The following is a 19,420-nucleotide window of genomic DNA, read 5'->3' as shown; positions in this document are numbered from 1 at the left end:
TTTTTATTCAATCTACCAAGAGCAAGAGAGGCTTCGGGCTATGATAGAGAAGAATGAAGAGAACACTAGGAACCAATTGACCTCTATAGCTGAAATGCTCTCTAGACTATCTTTACCCCCTCCTACCAACAAAACCACCCAAGCCTGTAGCTCTTCTAGCCTTCCTTCTCAACCCATTCCAAACTTAAGGGGTAGCGTCAATGCAATTACTTTGAGAAGCGGTACAACACTTGAGGAGGTTGAGCTTGAGCCTATTATTTTGGTAGAGGATGTTCCCAATGTGAAAGTTGAGGAAACGGTGGAATTAAATGAGGATGAAAAGAAGGGAATAGCAAGGGAAGAGGATGAACAACTGAAGGCCAAGGAACCAAAGCGGAAGAACATTTTAGAGGAACAAACTCCCATACCCTTCCCGACGATAGCCAAGAAGGCCAAGAAGCATGAGGAGCTTGACCCTAACATGGTGCAACTGTTCAAGAATGTTGAGGTAACCATCCCACTCTTTGACGCCATACGTCAAGTTCCAAAATATGCTAAATTTCTTAAGGAGGTGTGCATCCACAAGGAGAAGATCGGTGGTTTAGGGGTGAATTCATTAGATAATTCTGTTTCTCCAGTGATAGGGGATCTTCCTGAGAAATATAGTGACCCTAGACCTTGCTTGGTATCGTGTATGATTGGTGAGATACAACTTGCGGATTGTATGTGTGATCTAGGGTCTTGTGTGAATATCATGCCATTCTCGGTTTATGAGAAATTGAACCTTGCATCTTTGAAGCGATCGGGAGCTAGATTCGTGCTAGCCGACACAAGTATAACTTCAGTTAAGGGTATTGCTGGGAATATGTTGGTGAGAATTTAGGACCTAGTCTTTCTAGTGGATTTCCATATTCTAGAGACACCTTCCATTGATTCGGACATACCATCCTCCATCTTGCTTGGGAGACCATTCTTGAAGACGTCCTGCTTTAAGCTGGATGCTTATTCTGGTGAATATTCATTTGAAGTCAAAGGAAAGGTGGTGATGTTCAAATTGGACAAAACCATGGGGAAACCGCCAGATGTGCACTCCATTTTCAGTTGTGACATCATTGAAGATGAAATAATTGAAGTCCACTTTAGAAGTGATGATGAGATGAATGTCAGTAAAGGTAAGAGTGGCCAGGGAGTTGGCAAGGAAGATGAAGATGCTCCCCAACCTCTAAGTCATCAAGAAAACAATGCTAGATATAATGATCCGATTGACAAGTGGAAGCATTACTCCTTGAAGGGTGCTCTTGCCAAGGGTAACAAGAAGAGTAAGGTGGATGTCCTTGAGGATGTCCTAAGAAGGTAAAGAAGTTTGAGCTCATGAACGTCTAACTTAAGGACGTTAAACCAAAGTGTTAGATGGAAGACACCCCACCATGGTATGATCCTCCAATTCTCCCTTGCTTTTCATGTAATAATTGCTTGAATTTGTTGATTCTAGTAGTTTTAGGTATTTGCTTGGTTTTTGTTGGTTTTAGATCTTTTCATTCCTTTTGGTTATGTAAATGATTGCTTTGGGAACCTTGTTCTGTGTGTTTAGAGCCTTAAAATGTGGAATTTGAGGTTGTTATGTATAGGGAGGCATCTTGGAGAGAGGAGCAAAAATTTCTGCTTCCAGCCTTGCATGTGTACGCATACACCCTACATGCATATGCATTGTCCCAAAAAATGCCCAATGCGTGTGCATAGCCTCTAGACAGAGAGTACCCCATACGTACGAGACCTATGCGTACGCAAATTCCCCTGAATCCGAACCTTGTATGCGTACGCAACCCCACTTGATGCGTATGCATATTCACCTAAATTGTCCAAGACACGTACGCATTGCGAATAGGCAGTGAGAGACGCACACCCATGGTATAGGTATGCGAAGGTAAGTCCCCAACCATCAACATTGCGTACGCAAGCCTCATCTATGCGTAGGCAAGCCTTTCAAAAAAAAAAAAAAAATTCGAAGAAGGGGGTGTCTTCGAAACCCTAACCCCCTTCAACGTTCTTCAACCTCCATTACCTCCGTTCCTTTTCTCCAACCTCCAACCCCCTTCCGCGACCCAACTGCCGCGACAGCCTCCCCAACCGCCGGTCCCACTACCACCGGCGCCGCCGTCAACCCCTCTCTCTCTATCCTCTTCATCTTGTTCACCCCACTCTCCTTCTCTCTCTCACTTTCAGAGACCGCCGCCACTGCCCACCGCCACAGCACCACCACCAGCCGCCTCTCTTCCTCCATCTTCCTCTCCTTTCCTTCCCCTGTTCCGTTCCTTCTCCCCAGGTTTCATTCTCGTTCCAATTTATGTTATTTCTGTTCGATTAAGGTTGATTAGTGGATTAATCTTGTTTAGTCAATTCTGTTGGCTTATTTTAATTAGGTTAGATTAGTTAGTTACATTAGGCCTTTTTGCTTAATGCTGCTATCTTATGCAATTTCTGTTTATAGTTCATTTTGATTAGTTTAGCTAGTTAGCTTTAAGTTGTCAAGACTAGAGTTAGTTGATTGGTATTGGCTGAGAATGCTGTTTTGAACTGTTGTTGTTAGAGGACATGTTAGGGTTGTTTGTGCTGTTTGAGGGTTTCCTAAGTTACAATTTGTGATTCTGTTTGGGGTTAGTTGTTTGAGTTGAAGGCTGAACTGCTGATTGAGTTCATTGTGCCTACTTGTTTGCCTGATCTTATGCTGAACTTCTGAGATATTGTTACTGGAATTCTTAAATTTAAACTGCACTTTGATCAATACCTGCTGTTTTTCACTATTGGCGATGCGAGTATGCTGAAATTTTGTTGCATTGCTGTCTCACTCTGATTTCAGTTACTTGGTTCAAGGCAATTAATTAGTTGAATTCATATTGATTTCTTGTATTAGGTTCTCCTATACCTAGGGCTGAATGTTGGACAGAATAGGATTGAGAATTTTTGGTTTCTTGAATTTGAATTCATTCAGTTTGGAGTGATTGATAGAATTGTTTGCTGAGTCTCATTTAGTGGAATTTTAACTTGAATTCTGAATGTTTGGTCCAGAATTGTTTGCTGAATTTTTGCTCTCTGAATTATTGCGGATTTCTGTGCATATTAATGTTGACTTTGTGCATAAAGGTTGCTGGAATATTCTGATTAAGGCATTTATCATTAACTTATTTATTTATTTTTCTGTGTTTTTTCCCTAGAATTTTGATACTTGATTGTTATTAATGTGTTTGTAAAGACATGCTTTTGAATTTTTAATTTTAAGCTTATTTTTTGTAATTTTATATTTATATTTAATTGTAATCGGGTCAACCGGTTGAATCAATGACCCAGTTGTATTACCAGGTCGATTACCGGTTCGGTTCTAATAACTATGCTTCAACCCCTCATTGGCCAGATCGAGTGGTGACACGATGACAAGCGTGTGAGGTAAAGCATCTCCGCCCCACCCAACCATCCTTACTTCACGTTAACCACAACCTGCCGACCACGAGTCCCAGCTGGAGTGGTACCAGAGGATTTCATGAACTCTGAGGACTACCTCAATGGCGAGGACAAATTAAACGGCACCAATAGGCTCCACTTTCTTCCCTCTTTGAGGTGGAAGTGGCTCGATTCTGTGATTTCAGCGTGCTTGGATGGCAATTCCACTATTCTCTGCCTCAACCAATGAGGAAGCGTGAACGGAGACGAATAACTTTTCCTGAAGCATAGAAACATCTGATTCCACGAATAACTTGGATGTGATGGATACCAAAGTAACAAGTCACATACTTTCCCGCTAACCTGCCCTTGTGCTTGGTATGAAGATTTCGAGTTACAACTGATGTTCATAATGTGTTTGAAGAATTGCTCAAATCAAATTCGGCATGAATGTCTTGCTCAACTCTGCTTGCAAACGCCCTTTGGGTCAAATTAGGAGAGTTTCGATCTCACTTTATTCCACATTGCCCCCAATATCAACACCATTACTTCTCCAGTTGCAAGAGCTGTGCAGTGTTGTTACAAGCACTGTTGGTGGGTTAGATGAATTGGAGTTTAGTCTGAATAAGTATAGAGATTCTTTGACTTCATCTCTTGTAACTCAGGCTATTGATTCTTGTAAGTATGAGGCACATACTAGGAGATTGCTCAGGTTCTTCTTATGGTCTAGTAAGAATTTGAGTTGTAAGTTAGAAGATAAAGATTATAACTACGCTCTTCGAGTTTTCACAGAAAAGAAAGACTACACAGCTATGGATATCTTGATTGGAGACCTGAAGAAGGAGGGTCGAGTTATGGATGCCGAGACTTTTGGTCTTGTAGCCGAGACTTTGGTCAAATTGGGGAAAGAAGATGAGGCATTGGGTATTTTTAAGAATTTGGACAAGTACAAGTGCTCTATAGATGAATTCACAGTTACTGCAATCATTAATGCTCTCTGTTCTAGAGGGCATCCTAAGAGGGCTGAAGGGGTAGTTTGGCATCACAAAGACAAGATTGCAGGCACAATGCTTTGCATATACAGAAGTATCCTTTATGGGTGGTCTGTGCAGAGGAATGTGAAAGAAGCTAGGAGGATTATTCAAGAGATGAAATCAAATGGGGTTGCCCCAGATTTAATTTGTTACAACACATTCCTCAGGTGCCTTTGTGAGCGGAATCTTAGACGTAATCCTTCAGGGCTTGTGCCTGAAGCCTTAAATGTGATGATGGAGATGAAGTCTTACAAGGTTTTCCCAACCTTGATCAGTTACAACATCTTGCTCTCATGTTTAGGAAAGACCAGAAGGGTTAAAGAATCTTGTCAAATACTAAAAAAAATGAAACATTCTGGTTGTGCTCCAGATTGGCTCAGCTATTATCTTGTAGCAAAGGTGTTGTTTCTGACTGGCAGATTCGGCAAAGGAAAAGATATAGTGGATCAAATGATTGGAAATGGTTTGGTACCAAACCATAAGTTCTACTACAGTTTGATTGGTATTCTCTGTGGGGTTGAAAGGGTGAATCGCGCTCTTGAACTTTTTGAGAAAATGAAGAGAAGTTCACTGGGTGGTTACGGACCAGTGTATGATGTGCTCATTCCAAAGCTTTGTAGAGGAGGGAATTTTGAGAAGGGAAGAGAGCTATGGGATGAAGCCACAGGCATGGGGATCTCTCTTCAGTGCTCAAGGGATGTTTTGGATCCTTCAATAACACAAGTTTTCAAACCTAAAAGGCCAGAAAAAATCAGCCTTGAGGACAGCACAATAACTAAGCCTCCAAATAAAGTAAAAAAACTTTCAAGTAAAATGAAGGTAATGAGAACAAAATCTGCTTCAATGAAGAAGAAAAAGAGAAGAAATAAATAAATAAATCTACAGCACCTTAAATGGCTTGATTATCTATGTAGTTGTTCTCTGTTCCCTCTCTCAATAGTATAAAGGCTTGCTTATCTTGGATTAGCATTCTATTCCTGCATGTTGTTCTAGTTAATTGACATAGTTTACTTTGTATTATCTTCAAATTTTTCTTCAAATCACCATAGAATATGTGCTTGGATCTTTGGGGGTGTCTGGTTGGGAGAATTATAGAGTTTCCCGATGGATCTTAAAATGGGAATATCATATTTCCAGTGCAAGGTTTAAAAAACTTTCCAGATAAATTTTATTCCTAGAAATCAAAATACATCATTTTAACCATTTCCCCCTTAAATTTTCATGGAAATGAAATCTGAATAACAAAAGAAAAAGACTAAACTACGCTGCTAATCTAACCCCATCCCTCGCATTCACTTCTCTCCCTTTCTCATTTCACGTTCAAACAAAACCCTAGTAGAGACCTATACTCGCCTCGCCGTTGAATTGAGTTTCCGCTTTCCACCACCATTGTGCACTTCATTCTAGAAGGAAGATTCAACTCGATTTCTTTTTGGTTCGTGTTCGTGTTCCATCATCTCGGTTCTCATCACCACAGCTCCTCAGCATACATCGCAGCTTCTCAGCTTTGCAAATCGCAGTCTCCATTGCAGCTTTGCATCTCCACCTTAGATTAGTCGCCGGTCACCGCCATCCCGTTGCAGTTCTGTCTCACGGCCACAACTCAGTGGCCCCACAACTCGTGCTTTGCTTCTCAGTTCTCACTTGCTCTCTCTCTCTCTCTCTCTCTCTCTCTCTCCCCCCCAGATTGGTTCCGAGAAATATTGATTTTAATTGAAAAATTTATTATTATCTCTTAAAATATTTTAATGGTTGATTATAAAATTTCTTAATATTTTTATATATTCACTTCTCAATTTTTTATCAAGATCTCCAAACTAGCATGAATTTGTAAATATGCAAGTATCACTTTGCTTTTTTTTTTGTGTGTTCTTTGTAGTTATGTTGGATGCAAATGAAGTGTTTGATGATTTTTCTCAATAAAGACTAAAGAGATTAAGCTTAAGCTTCAGATTATTTATTTGTTTAATGTTACTTGATTAATGTTTCTCCGATGTATATTAGTTTTATTTTAAGCTTATGTATATAAGTTTTGCTGAAATTATGGCTTGTATATTAACGCCTCTAATGGACCTGGAGCTGGTAACTTACTGTGCTACGTATATGCAGCCTGTTTTAGAACTATCTAAACAATAAATAAAAGCAAGAATTATATATTTATATATGATCCCTGTCTACGAAAATTAAAAAAAGGGGATGTATATTATATTTTATCATCATTGTAGTATCTTGTGTTCTCTTTTAAAATGGTCTATTTACAACTCGTATTTGTGCATGGTCTTTTATTTTCCCTAGCATGGTCTAATGCATACATCTTATTCTTGTTTTTCCATTTTTATTTCATTTGAAAAGTGATTCCCTGAGGCACTCTGCCATGAACTAACAATGATATTTTTTATATTTCATTTTTTCAATACAATTAATAGTTCTGTTCCTTTGGTTCTTTTGGCTATGAATTTCCGGTTTTTAAAGGATAGAAAAAATTTTATATAGAATAAATAAACAGGAAAGTCTTCTAGTTAAATATTTTAATGTTTTCTTCTTTTTTTGACAGAATGGATCCCAAATAGAGAAAATGAGAGTTATTACCTGCTCGATTTTACATTTAGAATTAGTGAATGACCTTATGGTTATGTTTTTTTTTTTTTTTTGATGATTTGCTTTGTTTTGATTATATTGCAATTGAGAAAAAAGAAAAGAAAACGGAATGATAATTATAGTAGGCAAGAAGTAAGGGATGTTAGTGTCGATAGGATTATGTATTTTAATGATCTAGCATGTATAGAAAACACAAGAATGGATAGGCGTGCCTTTCATGCATTGTGTAACATGATTAGAGGGGTTAGAAGGATAGAACCAAGTAGGAATATGGGTATAGAAGAACTGGTTGCCATGTTTTTACATATTATAGCACAAGGCGTCAAAATTAGAGTAATAAAGAGACAATTTCTGAGATCTAAAGAAACAATTAGTAGGATGTTTAATGATGTATTGCTTGCTATTTTGAGATGTCATAATCTCTCACTGAAAAAACCTCAACCATTTAGCCAGGATAGAATGGATGAACGATGAAAATGGTTCAAGGTAATTTATCTTGCTAATGTTATTAAATCTAATATGTTTGGTGTGCTTTGGGATTGAGTCAATTGAGTTTTTCTTTGGATTTTAGAATTGCCTAGGAGCCTTAGATGACACCCATATCAAAGTCAATGTCCTTGAGGCTGAAAAGCCTAGATATCAACAAAAAAGGTGACAATAACCAATGTGCTTGGAGTGGTTGCTCTCGATATGCAATTTATCTATGCACTGGCAGGTTGGGAGGGTTTAGCTGTGGATTCTAAGGTATTGTGAGATGCATTATCTCGCAATGGGTTTAGTGCTCTCCAAGGTATTTCATTGAGACTTTAGTATGTTATCAAAGTAACCATTTGATATTTCATTAATTTTGTTCAACTTTTTATGTTACACTAGGTCATTACTACTTATGTGATGCCAACATGAATTATGAAGGGTTTTTGGCACCTTATAGAGGACAAAATATCATTGAGTGAGTTTAATCCACATAATCAATCCAATACACCCTAAGAGCTTTTTAATATGAAACACTCACAAGTTAGGAATGTCATTGAAAGGGCATTTGGAGTATTGAAAGCAAGATGGGGAATTTTAAGGGGAAGGCCATTTATCCTATTCAAGAGTCAAGAGTTATAACTACTTGTTGCCTTTTGCATAATCATAGTAGAAGAGTGATGGTTGTGGATCTTATTGATGAGATAGAAAATCAAAATATGCTTGGATTAGATGGTGGGACGATCTACCATATTGAGGCGAGCGATGCTTGGGGTAGATGGAGGGATCAATTTGCACAAGAAATGTGGAAGCAATGGAGGAGAAGACATCATGCCCAATAATTGTGGTCATTTTTCTGTGTCAGGCCCAAGCAAGCACTTTTTGGAGTGTCTCTCTATATTTCCGTAGTACATTAGTCTGATCGAGTAGAACTGAGTTCTCCTCTAGTAGAACTGCCAGAAAGTTTGTAAACAGCGGCTGTCCATTGTAACATTGATTTCATTTTGTTGATGCGTTTCTGTTCTTGTACAAGAGTTGTGCATGTTTGCGTCTTTGTAGCTTTGATTTGGATAATAGTGAAGCTTTACCTTCTGGTGGTTTTTTAATCTCTCTTATATTGAGAGGTTTTTTCCCACGTTAAAGTTTGGTGTTTTGTTTTTCTGTCTTCTCTTTAACATTCTGCTGCTATTAACTATTTCTATAGTGTGCCCATATTAAGCCTTCACAGGTCTATTCCTACTATTCACTGCCTGCATACACTGTTTTATATGTGAGTTTAATTAATTCCTACTATTCACTGCCTGCATACACTGTACTTGGGTTGAATTTTCTTAAGACAACCATTGCCACATGCTTCTGTTAAGGTTTGGTTTCCTTGCTTTCTTGTTTTGTGATTTTCTTGGGTTGGTTAATTTGTTTCGTGTTAAACTGATTCATGAAATTTATGATGTGTTGCTAAGATGATGGTGTCCAATACTCAAATTGTTGACCAATTGCATGGTTCTGGCCAAGCTTGTAGATTTCAATAGCTTGATGAAGAATCTTGATTAATGAGTCAACACTATATAATGAACTATAATATAATAAGAAGAGTTGTGGTATTTTAGGTGTAAGTACGGTCTTTGTTATTTAGAATTGCTATGATAATTGACTATGTAATATAGAGAAAGGGGATTTTGTTGGTATTTGGTACTGTTGAAGCATGCCATTACGTTTTGAACCTATGTGGACTTTTGTATATTTATTACTTGTTCCTTTTATGTTGAGCTAACAATAATCAAATGAATTGATACTGTTCTGTTAATAGAAATTCAATTTGGGTTAATAGTCAAATTAGTCTTTAAAAGATAAGACATTTTTCAAATTCATCCCTGAAAGATTTTTTCAATCAAATTGGTCCTTCAAAGATGACAAATTAATCATATTTGTCCTCTAGTCACTCCATTAACAATTTTCTTCAAAGATTGATGTTGTAAAACGTTAATTGATAACATATATAATACCTGATATGTCTAATTGGATATTGACCGAATATGTTTATGAAAATTTATTAATTTACTCATTTTCCCCAATTACAAAAATCTTATTCTTAATATAACCTAGTGACTAAATTAATAGATTTTCATAAACATATTTAGTCAATGTCTAATTGAAAATGTTATGTGTCATGTATTTTATCAGTTAATATTTCACATCAACAATCGTTGACGAAAATTATGAGTGAAGTAACTAAAGGACATATATGATTAATTCGTAATCTTTGAAGGACCAATTTAATTGAAAAAATCTTTTAGGGACGAATTTAAGAAATTCCTTATCTTTAAGGGACTAATTTGACTATTATCCCAATTCAATTTGCTAGTAAATACTTCTGATCAAATGAATATTCAACTCTTGTCTCCTACATCTGTGCTCACTATAGAATTTTTTTATATCTGATTTTATTTTATTTTTTTGTTTCTATTATGTTCTTAGCAGGTTGATGATTCTTCTGTATAGTCACTGATTTTTTATCTTTAAGCTTTTAGGTAAATACATTGCTACTCTTTTGTATAGAATTTAAGCTTTCAGGTAAGTTTATTAAATTTAGTTTTGGTAGAAATAACTACCGGTATGAGTTTGAATAAGTAGTAGCGATAAATAAGACTTTTAATTGTGTGATTTTATACTCAGAGATCATTAGATTTTTTTAGTATTGAACTCTGAATTATCCACACATTGAATCATGGGTAAATTTTACTAAAGAGACAATATTTTGTAATAGTTGAGGTGGTGAGCACGGCTCGGAGTAGATTTGGTTGGAATGACAAAGATAAAATTATTGTAGTGGAGCAACAAATTTTCAATAAATAGAAAGTGTAAATTCTAAGCAACTTTCTTAATACAAGTTTATCTATCTTAGCTTTTTAATATTTATTGCTTAATTATATTTCTTTTAATTTCATTTCCATCCTAATGCTAATGGCCTCTACAATAAACCATTTTCACATTTTGAAGAGTTGGGAATAACATTTGGTAGAGATAGGGCTCAAGGAGGCAATGTAGAAAATATAGCTCAAACAGTTGCTATTATGGAGGCTGAGCACGAAGCAAACTTGAGTGATTGGCAAATGAGTGAAAACACCCAAGTAAATTTGGAAGAGACAGAGGTTGAATATGAAGCTGATTTTCAAGTACGTAAGCAATTGACTTAACGTGTTTGATTATTTATACTTTTAATTTTATTTTCTGGTTTTAGTTGTTTATTTTCTGCAAGAACATAGTTACATAAAAAGGTTTTGGTGCGTCAGCAGTTTCTGCAATGTGAAACAATCACCAATGCATTCACAGCACTTCTTAAAACAGGGAACCCCACCCTCTAGAAAATTTTATCGAATTGAGTATAACATGTCATCCACCAATATCTGTCTTTTCTCACCTACTTACATATATACACAGGCTTGACCTTGGTAAAGGGTAACAATTACCTCAAACCAAGTTAATGAAGGGATCTCAAAATTCTCATACCTCCTAAGTTCTAACCCTCCATCAATCTGAACATGGATGTTATTAACAGAGTTCCCAGCTAGGAAAATTTTGAATTTTGTAAAAATTTGAACTCTATCGAGGTGTAAAATAAAAGAAATCTTACTGATTTTTTTTTATCATAGCCATCTTGACAGGGTTGTTCTTGATTATTTATGCTAATATTAATTTTGTTTTCTGGTTAGTTGTTTATTTTCTGCAAGAACATAGTTACATAAGGAAGAACCATAGCCTAAAATAGTAGCTGATTTGGGTGTGAAAGTTTTCATTGCTGATGTATTTTAGATTGATCATTTTAAGGCTTACATTAAAAAAAAATTATGTAGTAGAAAAAAGAGTAACTGCTGATCATATTGTGTGAAGTTGATTCTAGGTGGAAAAGACCGACTGTTTACACTAATTGTTTGGTTTATTATATGTTAGGAGCCTCTAACTCCTAGTGCTTCTGGTGCTTCCTAGTGCTGTAGCTGCAAGTTCTTCATCTACCAAAAAAAAAGAATAAAAGAAAAAGAGGGAGCAAAAGTGAGGAAGTGCTTGACATAATAGCAGAATTAATTAGAGATATGAAAGGTGCCTATCAAGAACGCACAACCGTTCTAGTTGATATGGTTTCTTGTTTTAAGCATGCGAAAGAGAGAGTTGAGCGTAAAATAAAGCTAATGGCATTATTGAGGGATGTTCCTGGTTTGGGTGTTGAAGATAGAATGAAGGCTGCCCTTAGCATTGCAAGGAATAATAATCTAATTGACATTGTGTTCCAACTTCAACTTGAAGAACTATTATCACTTTTAAAAATATTGATTTAAATCTTGTTATTTTTGGATTTTTATGGATTATTAGGTTTTCAGTTTTTAATACATGTGTTTAGAATCGTTGGGATTTGTTTTATATAAGTTCAATTATGAATTATGAGACAAATTATGGGATTTTTGGAAATTTAGATAAGTATTTTGTGTTCATTTTAAATTTTTAATTGTAATGATGTTAATTTTAATTAAAAATATTTGATATTAGGAGTATTTTAGTAAATTAAAAAAAATCAAATAATTTTAATTAAAGATACCTATTATTAGAAATATTTTAATAAATTTAAAAAATAGAATAAAAATAATATTTTATTATAGTTATATTTATTTAAAAAGTTAGTAAAAATTTAGTAAAAATATTTGATATTAGAAATATTTTAAATAATAATATATAAAATAACAATATATTATTTATATTATTTTATATTTATATACGGTTTATATATAAAATTTTGTTATTAATATTTTAATTACAAATTTTAAGGATATTTTGGATAAAATATATGAAATTTTTAAAGACAATAAACTTAAACTAAACAAAAATCACCACATTTTTAGACATATTAATATTTCATAAATCTTGTTTTTACAAATTAAATATGATAATAATATATATTTGGTAATTCCATTCTAAGAAATCATATTGTTAGCAACGATATTCCTATCCTAGGTGTATTATTCTAGTGTTTGCAGAAGAGGACAAGTTGGCAAATACAAAGTACAAGGTGCCCGAAGATGAGGATATTGTGGGACCCTTTCCCTTTGATGGGCACCTTCCAGTATAAACACACTCACAAGTCACAAGATGATGTATATGTGCATGGATCTTGTGATTTTGAACTGACCGAGGAACGCGTTACTATTTGGTGTACTTGGATCTTAACAGTTCAGACACACACCACCCTTTCCCTTTTATAGTTTGTTTATCATTAACTTATTAATTTATTTTTCTGTGTTTTTTCTCTAAAATGTTGATACTTGATGTTGGTAAAGACATGCTTTTGAATTTTTAATTTTAAGCTTATTTTTTGTAATTTTATATTTATATTTAATTGTAATCGAGTCAACTGGTTGAATCAATGACCCAGTTGTATTCCCGGGTCAATTACCGATTCGGTTCTAATAACTATATCTTAACCCCTTCATTGGCCAAATCGAGTGGCGACACGATGACAAGCGTGTGAGGTAATGCATCTCCGTCCCATCCAAACATCCTTACTTCAAGTTAACCACAACCTGCCGACCACGAGTCCCAACTGGAGTGGTACGAGAGGATTTCATGAACTCCAAGGACTATCTCAATAGCGAAGACAAATTAAACGGCACCAATAGGCTCCACTTTCTTCCCTTTTTGAGGTGGAAGTGGCTCGATTCCGTGATTTCAGCGTGCTTGGATGGCAATTCCACTATTCTCTGCCTCAACCAATGAAAAAGCGTGAACGGAGACAAATAACTTTTTGTGAAGCTTAGAAACATTTGATTCCACGAATAACTTGGATGTGATGGATACCAAAGTAACAAGTCACATACTTTCCCGCTAACCTGCCCTTGTGCTTGATATGAAGATTTCGAGTTACAACTGATTCTCATGTGTTTGAAGAATTACTCAAATCAAATTTGGCATGAATGTCTTGCTCAACTCTGCTTGCAAACGCCCATTGGGTCAAATTATGAGAGTTTCGATCTCACTTTATTCCACATTGCCCCCAATATCAACACTGTTACTTCTCCAGTTGCAAGAGCTGTGCAGTGTTGTTACAAGCACTGCTGGCGGGTTAGATGAATTGGAGTTTAGTCTGAATAAGTATAGAGATTCTTTGACTTCATCTCTTGTAACTCAGGCTATTGATTCTTGTAAGCATGAGGCACATACTAGGAGATTGCTCAGGTTCTTCTTATGGACTAGTAAGAAATTGAGTTGTAAGTTAGAAGATAAAGATTATAACTACGCTCTTCAAGTTTTCATAGAAAACAAAGACTACAGAACTATGGATATCTTGATTGGAGACCTGAAGAAGAAGGGTCGAGTTATGGATGCTGAGACTTTTGGTCTTGTAGCCGAGACTTTGGTCAAATTGCGGAAAGAAGATGAGGCATTGGGTATTTTTAAGAATTTGGACAAGTACAAGTGCTCTATAGATGAATTCACAGTTACGGAAATCATTAATGCTCTCTGTTCTAGAGGGCATCCTAAGAGGGCTGAAGGGGTAGTTTGGCATCACAAAGACAAGATTGCAGGCACAATGCTTTGCATATACAGAAGTATCCTTTATGGGTGGTCTGTGCAGAAGAATGTGAAAGAAGCTAGGAGGATTATTCTCTCTCTCTCTCTATATATATATATATATATACCAATGAACCAACAACAGTAATGGATGGAGCTGTGGTAATGTAGGTGGTTGTGGATGTGATTAGGGATGGCAAAACTCCCCGAGACGCGGGGATCCCTACAGGGATTGCCTCGAATGGGATTCGACTGTGGGGAATTTTTTCCGCGGAGATGGGGATGGGGGACAAAATTCTCCCGAGGCAGGCGCGGGGACCCGAGCGGGGATCCTCGTCCCGTCCCCGCTATTCCCCAAAATTTATAAATTTACTAAATTATCCTTAATAGTTTATTTCTCATATATATTTTTTAGTTTATTTCTCATATATATTTTTTAGTCATTTCTCTCTCACACACACACACAAACACACACACAAACACACACACACACACACACACACACACAACTCAAAACTCAAAACTCAAAACTCCTAATCTTCATTTACATAACCCTTCTTCAATTCAAAGATCCCTAACGTTGTTCATACTCCATCCAACCTCTCTGCAGCCACTCCTTCGCCATTCTCCCTTCTCACCGCATCGTCACACCTCACCGTGCCATCACCCTCACCGCGTCGTGCTTTCTATTTGTGGCGTTCCTTTTCGTAATTATGCCGTCATGTCCATTCTCCTATCTATTGCCGCGTCTCCCATCTCGTCAACTGCTTTGTCCTTTGGCTCGTCGTTGCGTCCCCCTACTACGTCATTTCGAAAGAAGTCACCATCGCATCATTTAGAATTTTTGTATAAAATATTGCTATTTTGTATTTGATGGATACTTGCTGCTCTAATATATGAAAATTAATAATTAGTTAGAACTATCAGAAAGATGGGAAATGGAGTCCCCACGGGAAATGGGGCCCCGTGGGTAATGGAAATGCGGAGCAATATTCTCCCACGGTGGGGAATGGGAACGGAGATGGGGAGCAAATCTAAGGGCGGAAATGGGGAGCAGGGAGACATCCCCCGCCCCCGCCCTGCCCCGTTGACATCCCTAGATGTGATGGAGGTGGTGGGGGTGAGGTGAACTGTGGAGTAAAGAAGGAGAAGGGGAGGATGATGATGAAGGGTATTTTAGTCCAAGAATTAGGAAAATGATGATTTTATAACATTTTATAACATTGAAGATGATATTAATAAAAAGGTCGGAAACGATTTTAATTTTGACCTAAGATATTAGGGACGAAAAAAGTATTTAATCCTTATTAGAATTTTCATTAAGATTTAACTAGGATTAACTTTTGAGGAGTGTTAGGGAGCCAACAAGTTTTTGTGATTTGAGCCATCAGTTAGCCATCATTAGTGTTTTTAATGGTATGAGATTTCATCCAATGGTGTGGAATTACTCACTTTTTTTTGCTGGTTAAGTGCTGGCCAAATTTTAATAAAAATACCGGTCCCCTAGACTTTCTTTTAACTTTTTATTTTGTGATGACGTCGACTAATTGTGCATATAGTATCAAAAAATAAATATAACCAATTCTCATTTGTTGCATGTGGATAACTTTAAATATTTGTTTATTTGTTTATGCAGTTGACCCTAAATTTTGATTATTGGCTCGTAACTTTTGTTCCGTTTCTGACTTACTCCATCCCATCAGGACTCGGTGGCCTTCAACCCATAGTTGAAAAAACTAGACCGACTCAAATTGTAACACCCTACCACACCGAGTCTTATGGTTAAGCCATAAAAATGAAGTGGCAAGGTATTATGACCTCTAAAAGTAAAAATATATAATAATAATTGAAAGGAGTTTATACCGAGAAGCCTTTGAAGGAAAGATTAAACAAAAGCGTTAATTAGAAAAGCGCATCACTCACGTAAGCGACAAGCGTAAACCGGGTAGGATAAGAGTAAAACAACACAGAAATGCATAAAAGAAGAGTTCCAAGATACAGATAATATGGCTTCTGACTCGGCTTGCGAAGTTAAAAACCGGCGAGAACATATATACATATATATAAAATAAACCCAAAATGCCCAACATACGATTTATAGATCCTGTTTCTCCAAATGTACTTCTAAGAGGGATAAAACATGATATACAATGGAGATATAAAGTATCTACATACATATCAGAAACCAAAATAAAATCCCAAATAGCTAGAGTCTTTCGCCTAAAAAACTTCCAGAATGGCTCAGCGACGTGCCTTACGTCCTGCATCTGAAAAACACAAATATCGTATAGGATGAGAACCGGAGGTTCTCAGTATGGTAATAGTGCCTACATAACTAACATATAAGGTCTCGGAAAAGCCGAAGGCGATCCTAGAACTTTAGACAAAAGATTCAAACCTAAAATTGAAATCTAAAACCATAAATTAAGGAGAGGTATCTAAGTTTAAGGATTCTTGGTTTTTATCACAGTTCTAACCTAAGTCCCTAAGTTCACCGCCTTTCCTCCAACCCTCCAAAACACCAATACACAGAGAAACAATGCATACAGAGAAAACACAAGTAGTTTACAATTACAACAAATAGGACATATAGCAGTTAAGTATGAATATATATCAATTACGCATCCCAAGAAGGCAAAACCAAACAAGCCACTCAAATATATATGATGCATGCCTTTCCTACTAGCCGTGAGCTCATGTGTTGGTTACTTTGTCAGAACCCGACACATCCGGTAGCTAACCCGGATATCGTCCTCTTGAAAATCGGTGGGCGGTACTGGTGCGGAATTTACAACCACAAACTAACCGGCAAGTGCACCGGGTCATACCAAGTAATACCTCAGGTGAGTGAGGGTCGATCCCACGAGGATTTATGGATTAAGCAACAATGGTTGATTAATTTACTTAGTTAGGCAAGAAGAAAATAGTTTTTAGAGTTCAAAAAGCATTAAATAATAAATTTAGAGTTTGAAGACTGGCAAGTGAATATGTTGGGAATAAAATATGGACAAAGCAGTTAAGGTTTCAGAGATATCTATTTTCTGGATTGACTTTTCTTACTAACTATTTTAATCATGCAAGATTCAATTCATGGCAAACTATATGTGACTAGACCCTAATTCTTTAGACCTTTCTAGTCTACTCTAACTTTCATCAACCGCCAATTCCTTGGTCACTTAATTCTAATTCTAATTAGAGGATGAAGTTCAATTCTAGTTTATATGCCACAGAAATCCTAATTACCCAAATATAAGAGGATTATATGTCACGTATCCCGTTAAGTCCAGATAAATAGAAATTTAGGAGAATATATTTTCAAGTTGTTGTTCAAGTAAAGAGCTTTTCCAAGTTATACAAGAACTCAATTAGAAAGAGGGTCATACTTTCGTTCCACGCAAATTCATAAGATAAAGAACGAAAACAATTCTTGAAATATAAATCAGTACATGAATTAAAATAGAAAAATAATAGTATCAATCCATACAAATAGACAGAGCTCCTAACCTTAACAATGGAGGATTAGTTGCTCATGGTTCAGAGAGAAAAACTAGGATTCTGATAAAAATATATTTTTGTTGAGGTGGAATGAAAAGTTAACTAATTGGAATAATGTTTTTTTTTAATTCCCCCTGAAGGGAAGTTTCTTTTTCCTTTTATATCTAATCCTAATAAATTTAAAATCTATTCTCTAAAACTAAAATAATATCTTTTTCTATTTTAAAATAAAGTTTAAATCAGAATTAAAATATAGAAATTAGCAAGTCTTCAATCGATGGATGGAGACCACTTGCTTCGTAGGGTCCACGCTTAACTTGGGAAATAACGGAGAGTGTTCCCCTGAGTCCTCGATTTTGCAGCCTCTAATCTGTGTTTTCTGGGCCAAAAACTGGGTCAAAAACAGCCCAAAAATTGCCCCCAGCGGTTTCTGCGAATTCTGCACGTGGCGCATGTCATGCGTATGCATGTCACGCGTACGCGTCAGTCACGCGTACGCGTCAATGGTCTTCTTCACGTGTCATGCGTACGCTCGATGAGCAAATCTCCAATTCATGCGCACGCGTCAGGTACGCGCACGCGTTGCTCATCGCTGTCATCTCCTTTGATTCTTGTGCTGCAGAAACTCCATCAAATCCAGCCGAATGCTACCTAAAATAAATAGAATTGCACAAGACTCAAAGTAGCATCAATAGTGGCTAAAAGATAATTAAATTCTTGATTAAACTCAACAAATTGAATGCAAATTCATTAAGAAAAGATAGGAAAGATGCTCACGCATCACAACACCAAACTTGAATTGTTACTTGTCCTCAAGCAACCAAAACTAATATAAGCTTAAGATGTGAATTTGCATGAGAATGAGAGTTCGATTAAGCTCATGTCTCTTCTTATAGTGGAGTTTGCACTGCAATCTTGAATAGTTTTGGCATCTCACTCTCCTTTGAATCAGAAGGATGTCACTGTCATTCGGAATTAGAATCTAGATAATATTATGAATTCTCTGATCTTTTTGTAACTCAATTTAACCCTTGATCACAGCAATTTTCCTCAATTCTCTTTTCTTTGGTGCTTTGCACCTTGAGCCTAGCCATGACTTTAAATGTTTTGTCTCAAGCTTTACTGACACAAAAACACCACAAGCACTTAACTGGGGAACTCTCTTTGAGTTCTGATTTTTCTTTCAGTTACTCCCAGACAGTGGTGCTCAAAGCCTTTGGCATACTCTGTTATATGCAATTGATCTCGACTCTTAGTGTGCTATCTCAAGGATTACTTGATACAATCACACCACAAACATATGACTAGGGAAACAACTCTTTGAACTTTTAATCATGTCTGACCTCCCTAGTCATTGATGCTTAGAGCCTTGGATCTTGCTTTTATTATTATATAAAATTTTTTTTCTTTTGCTGTTTCTTTTGCTTCAAGGATTAAACTTTCACTTATTGCAGAGAATTCATAATAGTTCTCTAAACTCCTGTTCCTTGTATATCAACATTATTTTATTCAAATTTAAATATGCACTGTTCATATCATGCATTCAGAATTACAATTAATACCACCACATTTAAGTAAATAAGACTACTCTTAAAATTAAACTCAATTTCTCATTCACTACATAATTTCTCCTTTCTTTTTGATTTCAAGCTTAGTGGGCAATACATGAGACATCTTTCAGAATTAAAGTAATTAACAGAAAACTAAACTAGAACCTAGGAATCTAACTAATAAAGGATCAAGCAATAAACAAAGCAAAATAGCAGAAAACTGGAACATAACATAGTAAGAGTGGGGAGGAATATAGAATGAAAGGAACTCAACCACCTCAGTTATCCTAGTGGCTATTTTAT

At 36.3% G+C, this 19,420-nt stretch overlaps 1 protein-coding gene across 3 annotated transcripts; it reads left to right on the top strand.

The window, feature by feature from the left end:
* Positions 1 to 1,849: 1,849 nt before the first annotated feature.
* Positions 1,850 to 5,508, top strand: LOC107639624 (pentatricopeptide repeat-containing protein At5g61370, mitochondrial). Of its 3 annotated transcripts, none has more exons than XM_016343173.3 (2): positions 1,850 to 2,302; positions 3,337 to 5,508. In XM_016343173.3, the coding sequence occupies exon 2, from the start codon at positions 3,861 to 3,863 to the stop codon at positions 5,319 to 5,321; it is 1,461 nt and encodes a 486-aa protein (XP_016198659.1). In that variant the 5' UTR covers positions 1,850 to 2,302; positions 3,337 to 3,860; the 3' UTR covers positions 5,322 to 5,508. The 3 variants fall into 3 exon arrangements, with proteins under 3 accessions (XP_016198659.1, XP_016198661.1, XP_016198660.1); XM_016343175.3 differs by having other exon boundaries at positions 1,924 to 2,302; positions 3,389 to 5,404; XM_016343174.3 differs by having other exon boundaries at positions 1,931 to 2,302; positions 3,325 to 5,404.
* Positions 5,509 to 19,420: the final 13,912 nt, after the last annotated feature.

This window comes from Arachis ipaensis, chromosome B4 (genome assembly GCF_059453495.1).
Source record: "Arachis ipaensis isolate K30076 ecotype BB chromosome B4, ASM5945349v1, whole genome shotgun sequence".
In the NCBI taxonomy this organism is placed as follows: domain Eukaryota; kingdom Viridiplantae; phylum Streptophyta; class Magnoliopsida; order Fabales; family Fabaceae; genus Arachis; species Arachis ipaensis.
Note: the sequence above shows the minus strand (reverse complement) of the source record. Positions and strands in the feature narration are given on the sequence as shown.